The following is a 27,151-nucleotide window of genomic DNA, read 5'->3' on the forward strand; positions in this document are numbered from 1 at the left end:
CCAATTTGTTCACAGCCTTCCGGAAATGTGGTGCCCAGAACTGGACACAATATTCCAGTTGAGGCCTAATCTGTGGGGAGTAGAGCGGCAGAATTATTTTTTATGTCTTGCTTACAACACTCCTGCTAATACATCCCAGAATTCAATATTGCCAACACCAAGCAAAAATTATGATCAGTCCCCCCCCCCGCCCCATCAGGAGATTGTCTTCAAAACCATGAGATTTTTAACAAAATAATTTTGTAGTCACCTTCTGGATTTTGTGCCTCTCGGGGATCACACTTTCAGGATCTTCTCTGCAGCCGTGAGGGCTCAGAGCTTGCTTTAAGAAAAAGATTCTCTCCTAATCACTTCCTCCAGGAGCTGGGGCTTTAAGTAAAACACCAAATATCACGAGACTTTGTGATAATAACACGAGAGCTGGTGGCCCTGCAACTACCCAACTCGCTGCTGATCAGAAAATAGCCCTGGTGTTTGAGCCAACTCGCATGACCGACGGTCTTGGGCATTTTCTGACCAGAAAGGAAGTTGGTTTGCTTTGCACAACCTCCGGAGCATGAGTTTCTTTAACAATACCAGAGAGAGTGGCATTGGTGTGCGTGTGTGCGTGTGTGATGTGTGTACAGGGAGTGGAGTAGTTTATTATTCTGTTCACCTGGTCTCTTCTTTTGGCAGAAATGGCTCAAATTCAAGACGAGAAGCAGTATCTTCTGCTGGAATGGGCACTGGGCTGGGAATCAGGAGACCTTGGATAGCGTCTTGGCTCTGCCACTGCTTTACTAAGTGACCTAGGGCAAGTCACTTCCCCTCTCCATTTCCATCCTGGCTATTTAGACAAGGGCATGGACTGTCTTTTACTCCATGTATTGAAAACTCTCCTTTGCCAGGATGCAGACAAAAAACTTGGCAACAGCTAGGCAGCTGACATGCAGAGACTGCTGTTGACCATGCTGTCCCATACTGTCTCATTGTTTCCGTCCCTGTCTGTCTCCACCGGCTGTCTTGTGTCTTATACTTAGATTCTAAGGTCTTTGGGGCGGGAGGGCCATCTTTCTGTTCTGTGTCTGTACAACATCGGGGTCCTGGAGCATAACTGGAGTTCCGACACTCTGTGGCAACAGAGAGGTTAAATAATCATGTATGTACAGCGCTGAGCATCGTGAGGGGTGTCAGATTTTGTGGGAGACCTGTAATGTGGAGTCGTGGGGAAGGCAGAGCTGCCAGGACACACGAGAGCCCTGCAACCTGACCCAAATGCGACTATAGGCATTGGGGTTGGGTCAGGTCAGGAAATCGAGGCTATTCTCTTGGGCTCGGCTCTCCTCCTCCCACCCAGTGGGTCAGCCCCACCCCGCTGCTGTGTGCTCTGTGGTATGAGTCACAGGGCCACTCACTCCGCAGAACGCACAGTGCAGCCAGGGGCGGTGGATGGCAGGAGTGGGGCACACAGCCACTGGTGCATGCAACCACCGTGGCGCCAACCCCATGGACAGGAGGAGAGATGGCCCAATGTAAGCCTGTAGGAGGTGGCGGCGCTGACTCAGGTTCAGGGGGATGGGTCAGGTCAGAAAACAACTTGACCTGCTTGGGTCAGGTGGGCTTGGATCTGATTTGGGTCTGGTTCAGGCTTAAAAATTAGGCCCTAGCAGACCCCTAGAATGCTCAGTGAGAGTCTGGACCTGTGATATGTACGTACATTTGGCCAGCAGAATAACCATAAATGTCACATGACTGATGTTATATGATACAATTGGCTAATATAATAATATTAACGATAGCACTGCACTTCCATGCCAGGGGCAAACATTCATTAAGTCTCTTAGCCCCCAGAGAGATAGACAATATCCTCATTTCATGGATGGGTAAACTGAGGCACAAGTATGAGTCGATTCTGAGGCCCAGTCCCCCTGTTTTATTGATTGATTTATTGATTGGTTGCTCACATTCTCCGCCTGTGGCATACAGTTTAGTTTCCTCAGGGCTGAAAAGCTGTAGTATAATTAGAGTCTTTGGGATTAATACAGGGGTATCTGGGTGAAATGTAATGGCTTGCACTATACAAGAGCCTGACTAGATGGGCTAATGGGCCCTTCTGGCCTTAAAGACCTAGTGATTCCATCTGGCTTTAGAATCTGTGAATCTAGGAAAGACAAGTTCATCCTGACAGGTTGGAGCTGGAAAGGGTAGAAATGTCTGTTCAAAGTGGGGGTGGGGGGTAGGAGGGGGAGAAAGAAGATCGGGGTGGAGGGATACTCCAGGGTGGGGTATAGGTGCTGGAACTAGGGGTGCTACCGCACCCTCTAGCTTGAAGTGGTTTCCATTATATACAGGGTTTACGGTTTGGTTAAATGCCTCTCAGCATCCCCACTATCCAAATTGTTCCAACCCCGCTGGGGTAGGGCTGGGACAGGAGGGATTGTGGGGAACTGAAGGACCAAATTAGGCCAGGCGAACCCACATGCCGAGCATCCTGGGGTTCACCCATCACTGACATGAAGCATTGGGGCGAAAGGGCCCCATTCTCCACTGCCCTACACCTTGCCGGCAGCACTGAAACGCCACCGGTTCCCAAGTGGGAGCAGATCACACTGCACGTGGACCAAGACAAGATGGGACCAGGTCAATAGAACCTCTTGGCTGGACTGGGGGGGCCAGCAGCAGGGATCCCACACTGGGAAGGCGGGCTTGGATCGGTGCCTGGTTTTGGGGCTGCTTTGCAGGAGCCGAGCTCCAGGGGGCAGCAAGGAAGGGTTGGTTATTTATTTAATCATCTGTGTTATCCTGAGTTCCTGGAGTTTGCAGCTAAAGAAAGAGTCCGACAGGCCGGAGTTTGGGAAGAAAGGGTTAGTTGTAGGCTTTCCCTGGCTGGATCGCTTTTCTGCTTGCAAACCAGCCCCCGCCCCCTCCAAAAAACACACCCTGAAATCAAACCCCCTGCACCCCCCAAAAAACAAAACAAACAAACAAACAACAGTAACTGCAAAGCATGGGGCCTGAGGAATCTGCTGCCAGCTGCACCCGGGTTAACCACTCCTGACCTGACCCAGAGGAAGGCTTGGTCCAAAGTGAATTTGGTGAGTAAGGAGACCCTGGCGGGGGGCTGCTGGGCCTCCAATCCACCTTCCTCCTCCTGCCACTTTGCCAGTAGGAGGGGGAATCCAGCTGGCCCCAAAGTGGGTTTCCTGCTGCAAGAGAAACTTTGCTGCTTCCAGCGTCTAGATCCCATTTCACTCCCCACAAGCCTTCCCTGCTGCCCCTCAAACCACCCCAGGGCCTCAGCTCTCCCATGTTAACCCCCCGCTGCTCCCAAAACCACCCCGGGGCCCCAGTTCTCCCACGTTAACTCCCTGCTGCCCCCAGACCACCCCTTCTCCCCAGTTAACCCCCTGCTCCCAAAACACCCCCTCCCTCCATTAACCCTCTGCCCCCAAACCACCCCCCAGATTAACCCCGCCCTCCGAAACACTGGCCTTCTCTAAGATTAAACCCCTTTGCCCCCCCCAAGTACCCTCCCCTTCCACAAGCATACTCTTTTTGGTTGGAATGGGGAGGGACTGCTTTGACCCAGCGTGTGGCAAGGGCACCCTGGGGCTGAGGGACTGAGCTAGGCTGAGTCGGGCTTCCCACGGTGTGGGTGTGGGGCCCTTTAAAAGGAATGATGCTCTGCTGTGGTAGCGTGCCTCCGTGCTGACAGTACATGCCATTCCTGGGAGGGTAGGGCGGGCTAGTGGACAGAGCAATGGACTGGGAGTCTTGGGGTCCATTCCCGGCTCTGGACCTGACCTGCCGTGTGCCCTTGGATAAGTCACGTCCCTGCTCTGTGCATCAGTTTCCCCTCTGACTCTTTGTGTATTATTTATAGCGTGAGCTTTTTTGCGGGCCAGGGGCTGTATGTTCAGTGCCCAGCCCCATGAGGCCTGGATTTTAGTGGGGCACCTGGGTTACGCTGTCATACTACTTATGCTTATAATACAGCTACCTCTATTATTAGCAAGAGTAAGTAATATGATTATTACAATGAAAATGACTTTTAATTAATACTAGCGATGACTAATATTGCTATTAAATAATATCTAATAACTGACATTACCACAGCTAATATTAAAATGGGTTATTGCTAATTCTGAATACTAAATACTAAATTATTCTACAAAAGAGTAATACCAGGAAGCCTAAATGACTAATAATGAATATCGCTACCTGGGGTGTAATGAAAACTGTGTTAAATTGTAGGCTGTCACTAATTTCAGGGGGTTTTCCTGGTCCTGCTTGCAGGCTAGAGGGCTTTGTAGGAGAGCATGTGATCTGGGTCTAGCAGTAGAAGTCAGCAGCTTCTAGATTGACCCAGCTTTGTTGCTCAGAGTTGTGAAAAATCCACACTCCTGAGCAACATAATAGGTAAGCCAACCTAAGTCCCTGTGTAGACAGCACTAGATCAATGGAAGAATTCTTCGGTCGACCAAGCTACCTCCTCATGGGGAGGTGGATTAACTACAGCATTGGGGGAACCCTTTCTATCGCTGTAGTAAGTGTCTACACTGAAGTGCTACAGCGGCGTGTTTAGAGTGCGTAGACATGAGGTAGGGTGAGTTATGCCTCACTCTTTTAGGGAGCAGCCTGTTTTGTCTCTTTCTGGTTTTAGGTTTGTGTGCGTTACCATTCTGAATTCTAAGCAATAAAGTGGTGTTACGCTTCAGCCTTCCAGCAAGAGTAATGATGTTTTTATCTAATTGCTCTGTATGCATGCTGTGGACATAACACTACTGCCAATGCTTAGTGATGCTACTAGTAAAAAACAACAACAACCCGTAATTAATAGCCCCATCCTTGATGACTCATACACTTAACTTTAAGAGCATGAAAAGTCCCACGGAAGCAAAGGGTCTGCTCATGAGCTACAAGCTATGCATGGGCAGGAGTGGGACCTCAAATTCTGAATGAACAGTAAAACCACTGATACTCATATGAGTAATAACACAGTCGAGGATTACGTACTTTGTTGTTTCTTCAGGCATAGCTCATTGTACCCAGCAGGGATTCCTTGCATCCTCATTCCCTCCCATCCCCCTCTATTTCAGCAAGCCCCACATCTTCCCTATCATGCCAGGGGCTCTGTGTGCTCCCCATACTCCTCTCCTCCTGCTAGGGGTTCTGTGGGCTCCCTTCCTCCCATGCCAGGATCTCCGCTTCCCCCACACCAGGGGCTCTGCATGACCCCTCCATTCTCCTCCTCCTGCCAGGAGTTCTGTGTGACCTCACCCCACAGCCCCTGCATACCAGCTGTGTCAGGGTCCCCCATTCTCCCCTGCATGCCAGGACTCCGTTTGGTGCCCCTTGTCCCCCTCTTCTCCCCAGCCTCCCTACCATGTCTCCCATATACCACCCCCATGGAAGGGGTTCTGTGTACCCCCCATCTCTCCTTCCCATCCATACCAGGGTCTCCCTATCCTCCCCCCCCCAGCTGGAGGCTCTGTGATGAAAAAAATATGAATAGTAATTCCCATACTAATGGCAATTGTAGTAACTCATATTGCTATTAATAATCCAAGCGACAGGTAATCTGTAAATATTGGTGGTAATGTTGGTAAGTAATTATCTAGTAAGATTCAGGGCTAATACTGATAGTATCTAATATCCTTGTTAATAACTCAGGTCTAGTGCCTTTAGCAGCCAATGCTCAGAGCTGATAGTATTGAATCCCCAGGGTGATAACTAATACTGCCATTAATACTCAGGGTCAGTGCTGTTAGCAACTACTATTCAGGGACGATAGTAACTGTTACTCTCCTGATACATGAGGGCTAGTGGCTATAACAATAATACTCAGGGCTAATAGCAACTGTTATTTCTGTCAGGTCTCAGCACTAGTGCCAATAGCAACCAATACTCAGAGCTGCTGCTATTAGCTACTGATACTTATGGCTGATAGCAACAATTCTCCTATTAATACTGAGGAGGACTGGTGGTAATAGCAGCCAATACTTGGGCTAGTGCTGATAGCACAGAGCTGCTGCTGTTAGCAATTAGTTCTCCTATTAATACTCAGGGCTAGTGGCAACAGCAACCAATACTCGGGGCAAGTGCCGACAGCAACCAGCATCCGATGAAGTGAGCTGTTGCTCACAAAAGCTTATGCTCAAATAAATTTGTTAGTCTCTAAGGTGCCACAAGTCCTCCTTTCCTTTTTGCGAATACAGACTAACACGGCTGCTACTCTGAAACCGATGAAGTGAGCTGTAGCTCACGAAAGCTTATGCTCTAATAAATTGTTAGTCCTCTAAGGTGCCACACCCTCCTTTTCTTTTTGTGAAACCTGACAGCAAGCAATACACTCATGGCTGATAGCAACTTACTGCTGCTAATGCTCAGGGTTACTGGGAACAGCAACCCATACTGAGTGCAGATATCAGGTTTCAGAGTAGCAGCCGTGTTAGTCTGTATTCGCAAAAAGAAAAGGAGGACTTGTGGCACCTTAGAGACTAACAAATTTATTAGAGCATAAGCTTTCGTGAGCTACAGCTCACTTCATCGGATGCATCCTGCTCACGAAAGCTTATGCTCTAATAAATTTGTTAGTCTCTAAGGTGCCCAAGTCCTCCTTTTCTGAGTGCAGATAGTAACTAACTACTAGGTGTTTTGCACAAGCCCGGGGTTGGTATTCATGCTCCTCGGTGCTGCAGGACTAGTCCTCCTGGTGGCCAGCACTGATGGCGGGCGGTAATTAGCGCTGCCGTGCGGTGATCAGCCTGCTGGGACCCTGGAAGCACGAGCACGTGTCTGCGGCTGAGAGCCGGGTGCGGAGTTTCGCCCCGCTCCCTCCCCGCGCGGTGTCTCTGCGGCTCCGGCCGGGGCGGAGTTGGCGCCGCTCCCTCCGCTGTCGGCGCTCGGCTCGGCGGCGATGTCAAGATGGCGGAGGCGGCCGAGCTGAAGGTAACGAGCCCCCGGCCGGCGCGGGGCAGCGGCGGGGCCGCCGGGGGCAGCAGCTGAGGGGCGGCTGCGGGGGGGGGCGAGGGACGGGGGGGTCTGGGGATACTGAGGGGGGAGGGCCCGTGGCACTGGCGGCTGGAGAGGGGCGCGGTGGGGGAACAAGGGAGGGGCCTGGTTGTGGGGGGGGCGAAATGGGTAGGCTGGTGGGGGGCTGCAGCCCTGGGGGCACTGAGGCGGGGGAGCTGGGGGCTCTGCAGCGTTGGGGGGCAGGGGGAGAGGGCTGGCCGTGTTGGGGGGCCCTGGGGGATGAGGAAGGGGTTTAGGGCTGGGGGAGCAGAGGGATCTGGGGTAGAGGATGGGAAGGGAGGGGCGCAGTGGGGGGTCAGGGGGGAGCAGGGGAGGGGGCTGTGGCCCTGGGGGCTGCAGGGGGGCACTGAGGCGGGGGAGCTGGGGGCTCTGCAGCGTTGGGGGGGCAGGGGGAGAGGGCTGGCCGTGTTAGGGGGCACCGGGGGATGAGGAAGGGGTTTAGGGCCTGGGGGAGTAGAGGGATCTGGGGTAGCGGATGGGAAGGGAGGGGGCGCAGTGGGGGGGCAGGGGAGGGGTCAGGGGGGCTGCAGGGGGCACGGTGGGGGAGCAGGGGAGGAGTCTGGGGGGGAGCAGGGGAGGGGGCTGTGGCCCTGGGGGCACTGAGGCGGGGGAGCTGGGGGCTCTGCAGCGTTGGGGGGCAGGGGGAGGGGCTGGCCGTGTTAGGGGGCACCGGGGGATGAGGAAGGGGTTTAGGGCCTGGGGGAGTAGAGGGATCTGGGGTAGAGGATGGGAAGGGACTGGGGCTGCAGGGGGGCGCGGTGGGGGAGTAGAGGGAGGATGAGAGGAGTCTGGGGGCTGCTGGGAGGGATCTGTGGCACTGGAGGCTGTAGGGGGGAGCAGGGGGCTCTCTGGGTTTGGGGGGGCAGGGGGTGGGTGAGAGGGGGCTGGGGGTGCAGGAAAGCCCTGGGTGGGTTTGTAAGGGGGGAGCTATGGTGGGAGGAGCTGAGGGGGGTAGGAGGGAAATGGGGGACAGTGAGAGCGGTTTGTGGGGGAGCCTGAGGTGAGGGGGCTGAGATATGGGAGCAGGGAAGTCCTGGAAGGTGGGATGGGTTCAGGGGAGCCCTGATGGGGGAGGACAAGGGATCTTTAGGGGGTTGGAGTGGGGGACCATAGGGGGAGCCATAGGATCTTGGGGGAGGCTGTCATGTGGGAATCCACTGAGGGGGGTTTTCAAGGGAGTACCAAGTGGGAGATCTGGGTCCCGAGTGGGACAGGGCAGGGAGCAGGCAGAGGGTCTGGGGGGGACATGGAGGAGGATATGGGATCAGGATGGAGATACAGAACCTTGCAGGAAGGGGCACAGAGTTTGGGGGTTCATGTGTGTGGTAGCAGAGATGTGTCTATTGAAGAAAGCAAAGCTTGGGTATTTGGGGGTGGGACGGAGGACCCTGGAGGTTCAATTGTGAGGTGGGGTGCTGAAGGAGGGAGAATAACAGGAGGTCTGGGGTGAAGTGCAAGGAGGAGGCAGAGAGCTAAGAAGCAGGGGGATTCAGCCCTGAGGGGTATAGATATAGTGTGGGTCAGAGAGCCAAGGGAATAATAGGGAACAAAGAGGGGACCTGCTGGGTCAGAAGGGGTTATAGAGCAATATGGAGTGGAGAGGCAGGAGAGTGACAGAGTTGCTGTGGGGGGAAAGGCCATGGCTCCAGAATGTCCCTTGCCCAGAGCCATGGAGGCATGAGAAGAGGGGGAGCACAGAGTTGGAGGTGGCTGTGTTCGTAGCCCAGTAGTTCTGCACCAGCGCTCACAGCTGGAGGGGGTTTCGTCTCCCTCCACTTTCTTTTCTCTTTCTTGTTTTTAGGAGTCAGAGTGTAACCACCTTTGCCCACCAGACTGTGGAATATGAAATTGCCCCTGGTAACTAATTCCAAAGCTGATTTGTGTCCTCACTGGCGTGTAATATTTTTTCCCCACAGGCTAGAGTGCAGTTCTTAGCTCACTAAAGTGGCCTCAGAGTCCTTCCCCCATCCCTGTGCTGGGAATAGCAAGAACTTGGGAACTGGCACCTTTTTGGCAGCCACAGTGGGGATATAATTTTCTTGAGCTCATGTTCCTCTGTAATCTTTCCAGTAGTGACCCATCCTGTTCTAATATTCATGTAGGGCCTGATCCTGTTGCTGGGAGCAAAACTCCCTATGACTTTAGTACGAGCAGGACAGTGTTTCTATCTTAATAAGCACCAAAGTGTTAGAATGTTCATGGAAAAAATAGACCCAAGAATTGTAATCAAAAAGAGTTGCAATTTTGCAGAATTCCTGTTGCGAAGAAGCAGTGACTTTTATTTGTGAAGTTCTCCAGAGTTCGAGGGGCGAGGACCGTGATAAGCTAGACAAAAGTCCCACATCTGCGGACTTGGAGAAATGGCATGTCTTAACATGGGTCTTGATCCTGCCTTGATTTATACATGTGCTTAACTTTATTCATGTGAGCAGTGCCACTGGGACTCAATGGGCCTGGTCATATGTGAAGTTAAGGACATGCATAAGTCTGCAGGATCGGGATCATAGTTAGCAAACTTTAAGGGCATATACAGAGGGTGAGATCGGATAGATACAGCAGGGGGTGGAATTTCCCTGGCATCTTCCACTATACTCTCTCTCTCTCTCTGCAAATAAATTGCTGCAGAGAAATCATATTATACGAGTAGATGTAGCTTAGCATATGGGATTACATTCTCTGAGGCTTGAACCACCTCTGAGATTCTCTTATGGTCTCCCAGGCTCCAGACTTCCCTGTGCAACCTGGCATTATTCATGGCTCTCTGCAGTTTATTTTTAAATCTGTGCTCTCTTCCGGCAACTGAATTCCTTTGTCCATCTCCCCTACCCCCCTTTCTGGCTTCCTAGCTAGGGGTTAATCTTAAGATTTTTACCATCTGTGTTGCATTGTAAAGAAAGAGGAGCCAGCTGAAAACAAAATGATTGCTCTCTACGTCTGGAGTGGACACCTTCCGTTATTTAAATGACCAGCGATGACTCCTCTGGAAAGAGAAATGTTGTACGCTATTCAACAATTGTTAGTTCCGGCTATTCAGCATGGACTCAAGTGTGATGTGGCTCGTTCATTAAATAAGCCTTTGGGTGCTCTCTGGGAGCGCTTGATTGTGATCACTTGTGGCAATGAGAGAGTCTTTCCGCTGCCGTGCTACATTGTGTGAGCAGTAACTGGAGGTGCTTCCTTTGGGTGTTGATAGGAGTCCACAGTAGTGGTGACACAGCCATCTATGAGCACAGGGTGTATTTTAAAAATAAATATGGTGCTGGTGAACCGAGCTGCGCTAATCTCCCAGGGCTCCGTTCTCGGGACTTGGAGGGGAGCCACTTCTAGGGGTGATGGGTGCTGTTTAGGCTCCACGAACTAGTCAGCCTTTGCAGGTCTCTAAGACTGTCACAAAGGATTACCGTCCTTGCAAGATGGGTTTATGGCGCACCTAGATCCATAACATAATCTTTTTTTGTGTTAAAAGGTATTTAAAAGGGACACTGTCAAAGTTTACAGCTTCCAAATTGAAATCTTCCTGATAAATATACATAGTGAAGTTTTCCTATTTCTGAAAAGCTTTCTCAGCTCTCAAAAAAACCCAACGGTTACAGTAATATTAAAAATTATTCTTCTCTTGAGTAACCAGCCAAGAAAGGTGATAGATAAATTCTATGCAATGTACTATGTGTGGATTTTTTTTACCCCCACTTGAGACCCTAACTGGTGGTCCGGTCTGTTCTGCATCAAAGATCACATGGCACTTTTCATAGTGGTAGAGACTTTGCCCTGTCTGTCTTAGCCAAAATTTCCCCTCCCACACTGGGAAATGAAACAGCTGGCATGCTGCTCTCTAGAGATGGTTGCATTTTTGACGGTGGATAGTGGTCCTTGTATATGGCTTGTAAACGGCTTTGGGATCTTTTGGCATGTAAGATGCAATAGAGCATAATAAACTCCACCCTGCATGCTTGCTCTTTCTTGTCAGTCTGTGAGATATTGAAATAGACAAGAAGCCTGGTCTGGGAATCCCCAGGAAAAAGAAATGTGGGATAGGTCCAATTTTTACCTTTTAAAATAAGGGTGTGGAGAACAGTAGAAATGTTGCCACATAAGTAAGCATTTTATTACCTCTAATTTTTTTGATGCTTGAAGCATAGGGAACAAGAAAAATTAGAGAATGTTGGTCCTTAGAAGCAAAGTGTGTACTGCCTGCAGCATTGGTTGTTTTCAAATGAATACATTGGATTGGGCTCTGTTTGGCTTGCAAATCAACCCAAGTACACAATATTCTTGCTTTGTGTACCAAAAGAGAGAGTGAGAGATACATGGGTACTTTTGTTTTTTATTGGGAGGAATGCAAGCTTTCTTGCTTTTGTAGAGTAACGGAATCCTAACGTTTTCCTTCTGCCCCCTATTGTCCCACGGCAGTCAGATGATAAAGCACAGAGGAAAAGGCATGTCTGTGAAATTGAAAGTCTATACAGACGTAAACCCTTCAATAAAACGTAACTAATTTGAGAACAATTCTACTATTGTTGAATCCGTTTCATTTGGTTTCCTGAAGGGAACTGGATACTTGGTGGTGGTGAAACTCCGTATTCTCTTTCTTATTTAAAATGAAGAATGTTTAAGGTGATTAGGTTTCAGGTTAGGTTAACCCTGTGGAATAGATAAATGTCCAGTATCCAAACATTCTGGAAGCTGTCAGCATCTAAAAGGTAAATATACCTTTTAGTTTAATCATTGGCACGTCTTCTGAGACTGCTTACAAAGTAGTAACATTCTTTTTATGATGTAGTCATACATCAGCAACGACTGGGCCAGAGATCCACTAACTTATTTTTATCGGCCAGCCATCAGATGGCAAGCTTTGGTGATTTAATGATTTGGAGATGAAAGGCTATTTGTTCTTCGTCCCTTATTACAACAGTGTGTGCGTTAATAAAGCATTATAAATATAAATGGGTTTGATTCTTGACTGCTCCTAGTTTCTAATTTTTCACTTGTGTGACTGGAAGGATTTTTTTTTTTTTCTTAACATAACCACCATCCTCCCACGGCATCCGGTGCCATCCCATGAGTGTTTTTCTTTATGCTCTTGTGAGTAGCAAAGTAATCCTGAAAGTCCTGTTTTGCATCAGAGAGCAACAGTGGTCTTGTGGCTAAACCAATGGACTGAGACTGAAGCTTTGGGTTCAGTTCTGGCTCCACCACTGACTGTTTTTGTGACAGGCAGGTTGCTGTGCCTCCGTTTCCTGTCTGTAAAATGGGAATACTACTTTTTCCTATTCTGTGTGTCATGTCTATTTAGACTGTATGTCTGTATAGCCCAGACCATCTCTTATTATGTACCTGTGCAGTGCCCAGCACAAAGGGGTCCTGATCTGGGGTGGGTCATTTAGGTGCTACTGTAGTATGCATAAATGATATACATTTCCCAGGCACATTTATAGTTGGTGCACACACAAACTTTGAGCCTAGCTACGTAGTGGGTGCAGCAGGGAGTAGCCATGCATAAGAGAGTTCAGAAAATGGAAGGCTTTAATGTTTTTTTTTAAAGTGCAAAAAATTATTAGTATAGATAAACAAAATAATCCTTAGCATTAGTGCCTATTCTAGATTTCAGACTGTTTTACACAAGTGGGTAAAGAAAACTGTTTGACAGGTGGAGAAGCTGACAGTATAGCTACACTGCAAGTGTGATTGTAGCACGGGTAGGCGTACCTGCACTAGCTAGCATGGTAACAATTGTAGCATAGATGTGGTGACATGGACTATCAACCCGAGTACAAAGCCACTGGGGAGCCTGATAACATTCTGGTGGCTAGCTCATGCTGAAGCCTATACCACCACCAGTAGGGTACATCTACACTTGAGCTGAAGGTGTAATTTCCAGCTCAGGGAGACGTACATGTGCTAGGTTTGATTGAGCTTGTGCACTAAAAATAGCAGTATAGCCATGGTGGCAGGGGCAGCAGCTTGGGCTAGCCCCCAAAGAACATACCTGTGGTCTCAGAAGCTACCTTGCTGGTTTTTTGCACCCTAGCTCATGTGTGTACATCTACCTGAGCTGGAAACTATGCCTCCACGCAGCAGTGCAGATGTACCTGTAGTACGTCACACCTTCGCTTGCGTGCTGACATACCCTGAGACACAGAATAGCCCCAAGCCAAAGCAAGTTAATAGCAGAGCTAGGGCTAGTCATCCAATCATGCTTTCGGCTGGTACTCTGTTCTGTGGACCATCTCCCCATGGAGAACAGATCCACCAATAACTTCCTGTGGTGAAACACTTGGTGCAGCTGAAGAAAGGAAGAACATGTGTCTCCAGACTGGTAAACGCACCCATGTCATGAGAGCAGGTGCAGGTATAAGTGTACACAGGGCCTAAAGAGCAAGCATGAACCGGAGCCATTCTGAGAGATCGATTTTGGAAAAAATAGGGCATTGTCTCGTATCGGGTTCTACTTTTGTGCAACCTCTTTTTTTTTCCATGGGAAATGACCCATTTTTTGTTAAATCTCTTGAGCTCGAAGATATAGTAGCTCCCACTCATTTGGTGAAATAGCGAGCATGACCTCTTAAAAGAGAGTGAGGACAAGGCAATCAAAAAGTATATTTTGCATTAATTTGATGTGCAGTTTCATTTATGGCAGTACCTCAAATGTACAAATGTGGTGCTGCATGTCTTGTTAGTGTAAAGTGCCTTTAATGATGAAGCCACCCTGCTGCTCTGTGGAGCTCTTGCTGAGATGTGGGCTGAATCTACTGGCTCCATTTGTGAGAATTATTGGTGTCATATGATGTAGTGAAGAGAAAATTAGCAAGCTGCTTTTAGATACCATTTAACAAGACAATTATTTAATTCCAGCCTGGGTGTGGCGTTGACACTTGATGCATGCTTTTTCTTAGACTATTTCTTTTAGTTATAACAACTCAAAACTCCTCTGACTAGTCAATCATCTGTTAAATCTATTCCAGATTTGGTACCCCGTATCCCAACCTAAAGGAATACTGGGCAGTATAATGCAGGCCCATAGTTTATGTATTGGAAGCAAAGCGGGGAGTTACAGAATTTAAAAACAGTTAATAACCTAGCTATTTATATTATGGGCCAGAGTCTCATTTACAGCAAGGCTCTTTTATACCACTCGGGTAATGTAAAAGAGTCTTCAAGTGAGAATAATGTCATTGCTTTAAGACACCTTTTTGCTACCAGAGTGGTGTAAAATGAGAATCTAGCCCAAAGTGTTCTTGTTGTTTAGCCATCCCTTGGCATGGCAGAACCCCCCCCCCCCTCCAAACAACAACATTGTGCTAGTGCAAAAGTGAAATTTCCTAGAAACAGGAAGTGGAACTGACCCATTTAGTTCCAAGGTCCAAGTTGAGAAAAATGCAAAGAGGTAAAAGTAAATTAGATGTTTACAGCTCGTTCACCTGTACGTAGATAATTGCATAGGTAATGGGATTTGTAATTTGACAGTGTCTCTTTTAAGGTCTCTGCCACTTTCTCATTTAGTGAATTTGTAGCTTGTGTTTGGACTGTGTATTTGAAATTAGCAATGTTAATGTTGTTTTCTGTTTTCTTGCAGCACATGGTTATGAGCTTTAGGGTATCAGAACTGCAGGTTCTCTTGGGTTTTGCTGGCAGGAACAAGAGTGGAAGGAAGCACGAGTTGCTCACAAAGGCATTACAGCTGCTCAAATCTGGCTGCAGCCCAGCTGTTCAGATGAAAATTAAGGAGCTGTACCGACGAAGGTTCCCAAGGAAGATCTTAACCCCTTCAGACTTATCCATGCTCCATATTCAGACAGGGCAACTGCCCTCTGCCACTGCACTGACGCAGGGCAGCACAGTGTGTCACTTGCCCTATAATAACAGTTCTGCAGCTTCTACAGTGCCAACGGCTGTGTTGCCTCCGGTGCCTATGCTGGGACCCAAACATGAGACAGATGTTCAGCACTTATCCCCACCCATTCATCCGGTCCATCCAGACGTCAAAATGAAGAGGCTGCCCTTCTACGACGTTTATGATGAGCTGATTAAACCCACCACATTAGGTATGTGAATAAATTAGCTTTGGTTCTCTTTTCTACAGGATACTGTTACTCAAAGGTTACTGGCTTGACAGTCCTTGAAACTGAAAGCTGGTTATTCACAGACTGGGCATAGCATGGGCAATGAGGGTTAATTTCCCAGACTGCTTTGCAAGTGCGCATCAGCCTTGATTTGGAAGGACTACATCTGTGGGTGAGGATGGGAGTCCGGTCTCCATGGCCCAGGCAATCCTGGGCTTTTCTGCTGAGATTGGCTCTGGTGTGTTTTGTGGTAGAGACACCTGTGAAAGAATAACCTTAGATGGTGGTTTTTGTGGGGGGGACAAGAATTATCTTGGCATTTCTGTATGGTGCATAGTCCAGTGGGACCTTGATCCCTGACTCAGTCCTTAGGTAGTACTGCAGTTGAAATAACCACTGGGCTGAGATCTGCCAACTTGTTTTGCATAGGCTACCGAAGAGGTTCATTTGCTCTCGTGGGTTTCTGGATTCAGACTAACCATTTAGTGAAAAGCCTCATATGTTCTTATTAATCCCTTCAGCCAACCAGTCTCCTGCATCTCTTAAGTGGATAATGATCACTATGTGCTCCTTTTTTTTTTTTTTTTTTTTTTTTTTTTAATTTGAGCATCTGTATCGGATAGAGCCAGTTTGTGAACTTTGCTGGGAACAGACTGAGTTCTTCATTATAGTCTAAATCACCCTCTTCTAGAATTACTATACTGCCTGTGAATGATCTATGATATTTCAGCATTTGGACTATGAAGCCAAGAGAAGGAATACCTGCTTCGTATGGGATAGAGTCTCAGAACAATATCTTGAGTGCCAGGTGTTAACATCGATACCTTGCAAAAATGACAAAGTAAAATAAAAACCAAACAGTCTCTTGGGTAGCGCCTTTAGAATTCCATGGCACCTTCAGGCCTAATTCTGCATCACTAGACTGCAAACTTGTTGGCTTGTTCTTGATTCCCCCCCCCCCACCAACTTTGTCAGGATGATGGTTAACTCAATGAAAGTTAAGAGAAATGAATTGAAAATCATCAATAAAACCTCAATAAATGAAAATGAACACGTTATTTTTATTATGATAGTACTTAGAAGTCCCAACTGGGCTCAGGACTGTTGTGATACAACAGTGGACAAACATGAAGGAAGAGACAGCTCTTCCAGGCAGGAACTTACTGTCTAAATAGATGAGACAGACAAAGGACAGGAGGGAAAGTGGAGACTCTAAAGGTGAATAGAAATGGAGGAATAGGGGAAGAGATTCCTTTACGCCAGATGGAACTCGGAGGCCCGTTCCATTTATGCTTTGCTGTCCATTGGCTGGCACATTAGCAGCACCCTTTTGATAGGTGCCACATATCTGACATGGTACCACCTGATTAGTTGTGTGATTTGGTGCCTCACGGTGGCCAAACTAAGAGTTCAACCCATACAAATGAGTTGGAACCGTCTCTTTCTCTTTGCCAATGGTGGGGTGACCACAGTCAGGGTAATTCTGTGGCAGTCTGACTTCAAGACCTTGTGGGCCCTCCTTATAAGTGTAAGGGTACCAGTAAAAACAACAGTTGGGAATGGCTCCCAGCTTTTCCCTACGAACCCCTTTGACCCTGGGATGTCTGTTCATGGCCCTGCCTCTGACTAGCTGGGAGACATTAGATAAGTTGCGTATTTGTTTCCCATAGTGCCCCCAACGTGTCAGGCATTTTCCATGCATAAAAAAGATATGTTATCAGTTGGAAAGAACTCGCGCTTTCCCCATCTGTAAACTGGGGGGAGGGATGGCTGTGTGTCTTCGCTGATGTCTGTAGATACTCCATCTAATGCTCGCTGAACTCTATGGAAAGATCCCCGTTGACTTCATGGGATGTGGATCAGGCCCAGGAAGAGCAAAGTCTTATTGCTTGTTTTGAAGCTGTACATTGTGCGAACTTTCCTGTTAACTAAGGTCATGTGTTGACGGCACAGCTTCTCTTCAGACTGGCCTGACCTAGCTGACACTGTTTGAGTGATTGTAGTTTGGATTCAGGTATGGGTTTTTTTCCCCATTCTTTTCATAAATGTGGTGGAGTTTGCTGCAGAGGAGATAATTATGTCTGGCTTCATTATTCCTGCTCTTGGCACAGCAAGAACTCATCAGCTTGACGCTTGTTTTTTTTTTAAAGTATATGTTCTTGACTTTGACTCCATTATCCCTCCCAGCCAACCTGTGGTTTCCTTAAATGGGATGCACATGTTGCAAAAGAATTCATTATTGCTCTGTGCCAAAATAATCCGCTCCCTGCCCCTCTCCCCCTAGATAAGCCTTCTTAGTCAAATATTGATACTTGAATTAAAAATAAACTTTCTGCATGACTGAGGGTTGGGGGGGGCCCCCTGCGGGGCACGTCTCACACTCATTGCACACACCAGGGGCTTCTTGTTTCCTTCCGTTCCCTCCCATGGGCTCCCTGTGTGTTTCCTTCCGTTCCCTCCCTGGGCTCCCTCCCTCCCTTCCTCCCATCCTCCTCTATTTCAGAGATTCGCTGCAACCCCCAACCCCGCTGAGTTCACAATTCGTCCCTCCAGGCCAGGGGTTCTATGTGCCTCCCCATGCCAGAGTCTCCCATTCTCCTCCAGGTCCCCCTCCCCCATACCACCTTCTCCCATTCTCCCCACCCCGCATGCTGGGGCTCTATGCTCCCTCATTCCTTCCTTCCCCACCATGGCAGGGGCTCTGTGCGTCTCTCCCATTCCCACTCTGCCACATGCTGCGGGGTCTGTGTGCCCCCATTCCCCCTCCCCAGGGGGGAAATGTCCCACATTTTCCCCCACCCCCACATGCCAGGAGCTCTATATGCCCTCCCCATTCTCTCCTCTGCCAAATGTCCCCTGGCCCCTCTCCTCCCATTTCAGGGTCCTACTTTCTCCACCTCCACTAGGGCTTTTCCCCCCTTTCCCTTATGCCGGGTGTTCTTTGTGGCTCCCCTTTCCCTTCCACCAATCTGATTTAATTTTGTCTGTCTGTCTGGGAGGTAAGTCATTCAGGGTGTCAGCATTTTAAAAATGTTTTGGGAACATGGGCTGAGCTGAGATGGGGTGGGGTTGAGGGGTCATGCTGGAAGGTGTTAATGGCTTCCGTCAACCAATTTTTTGATCTGTAGACAGTTACAGAGGCTGTTGAAGCTGCTGAGTGTGATAGCCAGATGCAAGGGGCTCAGTGTCGTTCCCCCCCCCATTTCCCTCTTTCTGATTTCCTATTCTCCCGAAAATCAATAGAGTTCTGCCCAGTGATGCCGAGAACATTTCGGTCAATTCCAAAATTCAGGGAATATGGCATTGAAAAGTTATTGCGTTACTGGTAGAGAATTGCCATTGAGTTGAATGTAAGACCTCACTTTGCTTGGCCAGTTATGAAATATGTGTAGCGCCATACAGGCATGTTCTTTGCTCCAGTGAGTTGATATGGCTTATTTCTAGAGTATCCTGAAACTTCTTGGTGCTTTAAACAAATAAAAGATCATGATCCTGCTCCAAGGAGCTTACAGTAAAAAACAAATCAGTTTACTGAATTCTGGTATCTAGCAAATATAACTCCCACCCTGAAAATTAGTTGCTGCTTTCTTCTAAACTAAAAACGTTTGCAAAGTTTTGTGTAGTTTTATGTAGGGGACTTACTTCCTGCTTTAAGTGGAAACCTCAGTGCAACTTCAGCTGTGTAGCTTATCGGACACTTTCCTGGCCTTATTATGAAGGGAAGAGTTGTGATAAGAAGAGAGGAGTGATTGAAGAAGTAGGCCTTCAGGAGAGATTTGAAAGAGGGAAGAGAGTACTTGGATAAAGTCCCTGAGAGCATCTTGGATGTTGGGAACAGCATGATAGAAGGCACAAAACCGGAGGAATAAGGCAAGAGGATTGAAAGAATGTAGGAAGGGACAGCTTTGTGGTTAAGCCATAGGACTAAAGAATCTGGAGAGCTGTGTTCTGCTTCAGAACAAGTCACTTTGAACGCTGGAGATAATATTAACCAGGGCTTAAATGCAGCTGGAGCTCTCTGGAGCGGAGCTTGGATAAATATTTTCAACCCCCCTGTAGTTTTTGTAGTATGTTGGGGGTTCCGGGAAATACTCTAAGAAATTAAGCCCTGATATTGACCTACCCTCCAGGGGTATTGTGAAGATGAATGCATTATTGTTTGTGCTCAGATACTAAGGTGATGAAGGCTCCAGTAACACCTATAAAGAATGAATAGATGAGACCAGAGATATAGGTGGGGTGAAACTAGTTTAAAAAAAAAAAAAAAAAAAAAAAAAGGGCAGTGAGAAGGGTTTTACCAATGGGGCCGTGAGGAAGAAGTGGATTTTGGTGATACTGACAGAGGAGGAAGAAGAAAGGAGATCCAGTGAGGGACTGGAGAAAGACCTTAAAGATGATGCCAGGATTGTCAGAAAGGTTAGCAGAGGTTCCGAGCTGGGACGGAGGAAGGAGTCGGAATGCAGCTCTGGCCAGGACAATGGATGCTCAGGCAGTTGGCATTCCTGCCCTGAAGACCTGAGTCTGCGTTGTATGGCACAGGAGTAAAAAGGCATGGAGATCTTGTTGATGAGATTGGAAAAGAAGCCACAAAGTCAGGTCAGAGGGGCTCCTTGTTTGTTAATTCCTTTTTCCGTGTGCAGAGGTTGCCATTGAGGGTGCCGATTGTGACTCTTTGTGATAACAAATGTCTGCAAATGGTGTGGCCCAGTGGGCCTGGAAAGCTGCTATTGCGTAACAAAGTTTGAGCACCTCTGTGTTATAGGATGGCTCTGAACTGAGCAATGGTATTGGATAGAAAAGGAGTGATAGGGAGATGGACAGTGGTGAAATTCATGGACCTTGGCCTAGGTCCTGCTATCACCATATTTAGCGGTTTTGCCATTGATTTTAGCTGGAGCAGGAGCAGGGCCTTGATCTTACTCGAGGACTGAGGAGTGGAAGGATAGGATGGAAAGTATTAAGATGACGTCAAAAACCTCTCCAAAGAGCTTGAGTTTATGCTGCCAGGTCAGTTAGCCTGTTTTTGGAAGCTGGCACAAGTTCTGGCAGGTCATCTGCAGAGGAAAGTTTCTGTATTTCAGACCTCACATTCTTCACATTCTTGAACTTCAGGAAATTGGAGAAGCAAGCTCCTGGCCTCACTGTGGAATCCTCTCTTGCAGAATATAGAGTGGGATAAACTGTGTTCTTGGGGAGGTGGGGATGAGGGTGTTCTTGTGCCTAGGAACGTGATCAGAGTCCTTTTTTGGTGCGTGTTGCAGTATGTACTAACATCTGCCCCAATTCAGTACTGCAGATTTGACATAACTATCTGGAATTTATGTAATGCCTCTCCTCCTAAATGTGATACCAGCGCTCTTTACAAATCTGTCTGATACCATGTGGCCCAATGACACTACCTTTTCGTTGGAATAAACAAACAGTCCAGCTTCCACACACAAGCAAAGCAGTGCATGGTAGATATACGTGGCTTTGATTTGTCCTGATCCAGAGGGATGTTGTATATCTAGGATGACTCCAGTGAGAATTGTGGTTGCTTGAGATCTCTTGGGATAGGCATAGGACCTAGAGCAAGTGCAGCAGAGTGCTTTGTGTTTGAAATTCTACAAGATCTGCTGTCTTGTAGGTTACCTGAGTTTACTTTTTGCTCCTGGTTTATTTTAGAAGCACAAAGTTTGCATTACTGGTGGTCTGCTATATTGAAGGCAACTTTTTTAAAGGCAAATTCCTCACAAGGATAGATTACATGAAAATACCTGCACTAGATCAGAAGTGATATCTCCCTCTGAAGTCAATAGAGTTTAATTCTCAGGAGGACCATGCTTATCCATAAAATTTTGTCTCCCTGTCAGTAACTGCTGCTTAAAGTACGTGATTCACCCCCTACATAGGTTTCTCCTTGTGTTTTGTTTTTTAAGTAAGTGCACAGCTGTTTTTATATTTTAGATTTATTTAGGACCTTGACTGTGTCTTTATGCCTGGGGAAGATGAGGGAAAGGTCTATTTCTTATTAGGGGAGTGTGCTCCTACTATAATTACAATAATGACTATAATTTCCAGGGTAGTTTATGACCCCCAGGATTGCCTAGCTGTGTCTTGGCCCACAGACTGATCTCTAACTCCCAGGAAGTGCCATGCACCTTGATCATTACTGCTTAGTCAGGAGGTTATGTGGTGAAAATATTGGATCAGGGAACTGGGAGGCGAGGGTTCTTGGATTCTATTTTCAGCTCTGCCACTGGCTGACTGACTCTGGGTAAGCCACTTTGCCTCTTTATGCCTCATCTGTAAAATGCTGGTGACAGTACTGTGCTACCTTGTGTGGGCGATGTTCTTTGAGAGCCCCTGACTGGAAGGCTAGTGTTAGAAGCACACGGAATTAAGAATACTTGGTGAGGGTGTGGACTACAATCCTTGCTTGTGCACAACTACCATTGAAACCCATGGGAGTTATGACTAAGGACTGCTCTGTATTTATACCGCATGTGATGTGTTCTTACGTAATCGTAGATCAGTTTACGTGTGAAAAGGGAGGGAGATTGTTTTTTTTTTTTTTTTTTTAGAACGCCTTGCTGACGACCAACCGTCTTTCCAGGAGCAGAGAGAGCTCAGCCTTGTGTTCGAGATAATGTTTACCACCTCCTTCTTTTGTTCTTCTACAGCATCTACAAACAGCCAGCGGTTTGAAGAGGCGCACTTCACCTTTGCCCTAACACCTCAGCAAGTTCAACAGATTCTCACCTCTAGGTAAGCAAATGGCTGGCTCTTCATGATCTGTCTGCCCAATGTGCATTGCATATGGCTTTTATGCAGGCTTTTCACTTGGACTCCAGTAGTACTGCCAGGTCAGAGGAGGGGAGTGGGGAGGAAAAATTGGGCAAGTAGTTGGGTGGCTGAAACTAACAAAGACAAGGGGTTCAGGTGACATGGGAAAGGGAGCTTGTGTCCCTGAGCACTTTCACTGCAATAACTGGGAATAAAATCCCTGGGCCAGATCCTCAGCTGGTGTAAATTATGTCGCTGCCTTGACCTCAGTGGTGCTATCCCACTTACAGAAGTTGAAGAGCTGACTCCAGGTTGGTATAATGGGATTGACTTTGTATACGTATCAGAGTTAATGATAACTGGATAAAAACATATAAAACTGGCTTCAGGATCATGTTTGCATTGCTGGTACTCTAGCTGGCTTGCTTTATCCCTTTTAGCATATGAAACAGCTCTGCACTAGCAAGGGAATGGATTGGATGATCTAATAAGTCTCTTCTGATTTATTTACTTCATCTTCTTTCTCAAGTATGTGTCTGTTCCCTGTCTTCCATTCAACAATATTTTGCTGTTTGGGGATTTTGGCTGCTAGAGAGAACAGACTAACCAAAAGCAGAAAGTAGCTTTTACAACTCATGGGCACTTGTTCTATTAGTACTAAAAGATATATTATTATATCATGGTTAATGAGATGTTTATAATGATGTAACTATTCTTGTGCCTAGTAAGCAATGCCAGCCACTTAAGCGATCTTTTTCTGTTGCAGAGATATCTTACCAGGTGCCAAATGTGACTACACTGTACAGGTACAATTAAGGTAAGAGTTAGAACAGTTGTATGTCATCTTGATCTGAAAAGTGAATGCCCAAAACCCTTTTCTTTGAGCCGCTGTTTTGGCTGTAACATCATAATTTTGGGGAATCAGGCCTTAGCATTCAGTGATTTGGATTTGCATATCTAAGAGCTTATAGGATTCTGAAACTTTAGGTGCTGTATTGAGACAAAGATCTGAGAAGAGGCAGCTGAGGTCAGACACTAAAGCAAGCAGAATCATCGTGAGAATCCAGGAGACTGAGTGCATGCTATCTGTTTTTCCTCCTTAACATTCCATTCTGCAGTCAGCTGGCAAAATCGTCATGGACTGCCATGGGAGTTTTGCCTGATGAAGATCCAATCCTGCTGTTTTTAACCAGCTTTTATGTTTCATAGATCTGATCTGCTCCTTTTTCTTCTTTCCTTTTTTAAACACTTTTTAAGTTTTTTTCTTTTTAAAGGGTCACTATTAAAAGTGCAGCAGGAAGCAAAACATGTAGCTTACCTTAAAACTTGCAATATTCTGTTCACAACTCCTCCATACTATTTCTAAACTATCTTGCATTTTTGTAAAGTGCCTATTATTTTAAAGGATAAATATCCCAAAGTGCTTCACAAGCTATACTTTGGAAATTGCGGCAGCCGGCTCTGGTGTGTTGACTCTGCAATAACAAGCTAGTGAGCTACGTCCCTCTGATTAGAGGCTCTCTAACCTCCTTTTCCCTGCTCTGTTTGCTCCATTCTTGTATGTGTACAGTACTATGAAACATACTGGCCTCTTGCTCTCTGAAATGAATTAGGGAGAAAGACTCTTGTAAATTTCACCTGTGTGACTGAGACAAGCATTGTATGTTGGTGGGTAGAAACCTCACCTGCACTTAACCCATCAGAGTTGGATTATAATTTTTTTTTTTTTCAACCAATCTCAACCAGCATCTCCCTTCATATTTTTAGGGGTACAACATCTTCCATTAGTGTTAAGAAAGAAGCCTTTGTACAGCTTCTGTGGTGTTTGAATGCTTCTCTTTTGCTACAGAAAGAACTATTGCCTCTAGTCAGCAAACTTAAATGTGGGATTTAGAAATGAGAATTATATCATAGGAGTCCCATCTGGGCTCAACTTTCTCAGACATGCCTCAGCATGAAAACTTCCCCTTCCTCAGTGCAAGAGAGAGAAGTCTAACCCCTATTTTATCCTTCTCTCTGTCTGGCCTGCAGAGACTGCAGTGGGATAGGTTAGAAAACAATAGGTACAGATTCTGGCCTGGTAGTCGCAAGGATCTGCATCGGTGTGACACGCCAGGGCTCGTCCTAACAAAAAGCAGACCAGTGTCATATTTGACTCAAGACTGTATGACAAGTCTCTGGTTTCAGTGTAGTCTCTCTTTGGCAGAGCAGCCTAATTTGAAACAAAATAAAATGCATGATCATCTGATTAAATGGGATTAGAATTTGAATGCGATCCCATTCTGGGTTTCTCTTGCTGACATTTTTATGCCTGTTGAAGGCAATTGTAAGATATTAAGTGGTGGTAGATGAGCAATGAAAGAATATAAGGGCAGGGCTATACTGGGAATTTACATCAGCATAGCTATGTCTCTTGGGGGTTTGAAAAATACACACCCCTGAGAGCAGGGCTTTGGACTAGATGACTTCCTGAGGTCCCTTCCAACCCTGATATTCTATGATTATGCCGACCTAACCTCCAGTGTAGACATTGCTAGATCGATGGAAGAATTCTTCATCAGCCTAGCTACCTCCTCTCCGGAAGGTGGATTACCCACGCTGACAGGAGAACCCCTCCCATTGGCATAGGTAGTGTCTACACTGCAGCACTACTGTGGCGCAGTTGAAGTGATTTAAGTGTAGACACGCCCTAAGTAATAACTAATCTCTCCTCCTGCTGCAAGATTTACATTCAGATAAATGTAATTCCATTTTAGTTCCTCAGATGGTTGTAAGTTATTTTTAAATGACTTTGAATTTCTGTAGCTCCTTTCACCGGGTAATTGATAGATGCTGCACCATTGAAGAGCGCTGCTCTCTGGGATGGAGGGCAGCAACCATATGGCACCAAGCATGCTTCATAACAGCTGGTTGTGTGGGAATTTTAACTGTGAGAACAAGGCAAATTCAAACTTCACTCTTACTAAAGTAGCAGATAGGGCATCCGTTTTTAAGGCCTCATCCAAAATATTCCCACATGGGAAACTGAATGGAGCTCAGTTTATCTGCCGTGGAAGGCTGACAGGCTTAAGACAACATGGCTTGACTTTGAACTTGTGGTTCTGGGGAGTTTAGGTTTTTCAGACTAGATCACGGATTACCTCTGCCTGGGACATGCATGGTGTACACTAGTAATTGGTTTTAGTTGCTGTCATCTATGAAACTTGCATTTGGAACCAATAGATTTTCTGTGTGGAGTGTGTAGAATACATTTGTTGTACACGTGACATTTTTGTGTACTGGCATGTATTCCAAACATTGATATGTTTGGCTTGAAAAATGTTCTCTCTCTAAAGAAAAGCTTTAGCTGCCATTCTGTGTGAATGTCACCACTCATTTGCCAGTTTCTCCCTCCCGCTTCTTAGGTTTTGCTTGTGTGAAACCAGCTGTCCCCAAGAAGATTATTTCCCTCCTAATTTATTTGTCAAGGTCAATGGAAAACTCTGCCCTCTGCCTGTGAGTAAACCTCATTCCTTGCTTATATGGGAGACGTGGGGCCAAATTCTGCCCTCAAATATGCAACCACAACTCCCGCTAAGCTTTGTGGGAGCTATGCATATATATATCAGAGATTCAAAGTTGGCTCTAAGAACTGAATGGTGCCATTATAATGTTCTAGTGATCTTGTTACATGCTGGTGAACTGGTTTGGAAGGAATAACTTACCCAAACTTTTGCCTGTTCCTCTAATTGAACACTAAACTACTTGGTTATAACTTGTACTGTGAAGGCAGAAGTGCCAGAATAGCATAAGAGAAGCTGATCCTGCAATAATTCAACCTGACTCAAAATGAGAATTAACAGAATTCTCACTTGAGAACCTGTACTACTTGTGAGATTTCTGGCCTAGTTCAATAGATCCAAGTGGGGATGATAAGCACTAGGGCCAGGATTTTCAGAGGGGGAGGCTGGGTCGTTGTTTAGGCTGCCATCTTTAGATGTCTTAAATGGGTCTGATTTTCAGAAAGCACTGAACGACTCACTTTCTGAAAATCAGGCTCCATTAGGGAGTTTCAGGTTTGTCCCGTGAAACCTTTGGATGTTCCTCTGAACTGAGCATTTCTGAGGCTAGTCTGTCACCAACTTAATATCCCAGTTTGTTGATCTCCATTAATATTATGGCTTGGAAGTGGCCTCTTCATAATTAAGGTTGAGTCTTTAGAAAGCTTTATTTTAGGTCCCTTATTATTCTGGGTTTGGAAAATTCCTTTGGCCTGGAAGTTGCCAGATTCCCCCCGCTGCAGTGCTGAAGGTTCAGGGTTCAAAGCCCTCTTGATGCAGAATAGGGGAATTCCGGTAACGGAATTTGGTTTTATTTTTTTCTCTTTAAAAAAAAAAAAAAAGAACCAAAAGCAAGGAAATTACATACAAAAAGCTCCGTTAAAAGAAGAGTATTTCAGTTTCAAAACCAAGCATTTGAAAGGAATGAAATGCTGCCTTTACAGTCGCCTGTGCAACCTCTGTTATGTCCCGTGTGTGAATGTATTATGATAGTTATTGCTTATTGACTTCCTTCCCCCCCCCCCCCCACAGGACCCCTACCTCATTCAGTGCATAGAACAGACACACAATTGTGGCAGAATTAAGAATTAAGGTTATGAGGGCAACCATAACTCTGGCATTTTCTAACCTTTGAGTGCTTGACTTTGTAACTAAATGACATTCTTTTAATGCAGCTTTTTGTATGTAATAGAGAATAGAAGGTCTCTGGCCTGAGAGCGTAGTATCGTGCCTTGTTCAGATTCTCTCATTCACATAAAGGGTCTGTAGCTGCTTTAATGTGTCCTACATGACTAAGCTGGAATGGGAAGCAGTGAATTTTCATTAATTTGCATTATATTGTGGTCCATTTTCTCAAACAGTGCTGGAGGTTTTACTTGTGTCGCTGTAGTGCTGTGCTCCCAAGCCCACGAATGTCCTTGTGAGAGAGAGACATGGAAAGAGCAATTCTTACCCCCTTTTTAAGGCTTTTTACAGTTAACAAATTGAAACTGGGACAAGTAACCCATGTATCTTCCTGAGGCAGACATTGACAGGGAAACATTGCCCCAGTCTTTTTGAAGACCCTGTCTTAGTGATTCCTGTTCCATTGGGTACTATCTGCCTCTTAAATCTTATAGCACGGGTATAGCGTGTGTAGTCTGAATTGCATCTTCAGCTTCCTATGCCGAGACGAGAAAACCCTCTTTTTTTTTTTTTTTTGTCCAAAATAAATAACCTTACAGAAAGCCTGCAAGAAAGCTGCAGCCAGAACTGTTTGGTTAAACGAAAACA

At 46.5% G+C, this 27,151-nt stretch overlaps 1 protein-coding gene across 7 annotated transcripts in view; it reads left to right on the plus strand.

Moving 5' to 3' along the window:
- The first annotated feature begins 2,788 nt into the window (after positions 1-2,788).
- The window catches only part of PIAS3 (protein inhibitor of activated STAT 3), a 38,715-nt gene continuing 14,352 nt past the window's right edge, over positions 2,789-27,151 (plus strand). The window contains exons 1-6 of one of the 7 annotated variants that reach the window (XM_043502081.1): positions 6,758-6,930; positions 14,588-15,056; positions 21,737-21,821; positions 22,606-22,656; positions 25,244-25,334; positions 26,411-26,462. In XM_043502081.1, coding sequence (XP_043358016.1) covers positions 6,907-6,930; positions 14,588-15,056; positions 21,737-21,821; positions 22,606-22,656; positions 25,244-25,334; positions 26,411-26,462 — 772 coding nt within the window. In that variant the 5' untranslated portion in view covers positions 6,758-6,906. Of the gene's footprint in view, positions 3,075-6,757; positions 6,931-14,587; positions 15,057-21,736; positions 21,822-22,605; positions 22,657-25,243; positions 25,335-26,410; positions 26,463-27,151 lie in introns of those variants that run through there. The other 6 variants (XM_043502078.1, XM_043502079.1, XM_043502080.1 and 3 more) reach the window with 6 other exon arrangements.

This window comes from Dermochelys coriacea, chromosome 24, assembly GCF_009764565.3.
Source record: "Dermochelys coriacea isolate rDerCor1 chromosome 24, rDerCor1.pri.v4, whole genome shotgun sequence".
Classification (NCBI taxonomy): Eukaryota; Metazoa; Chordata; order Testudines; family Dermochelyidae; genus Dermochelys; species Dermochelys coriacea.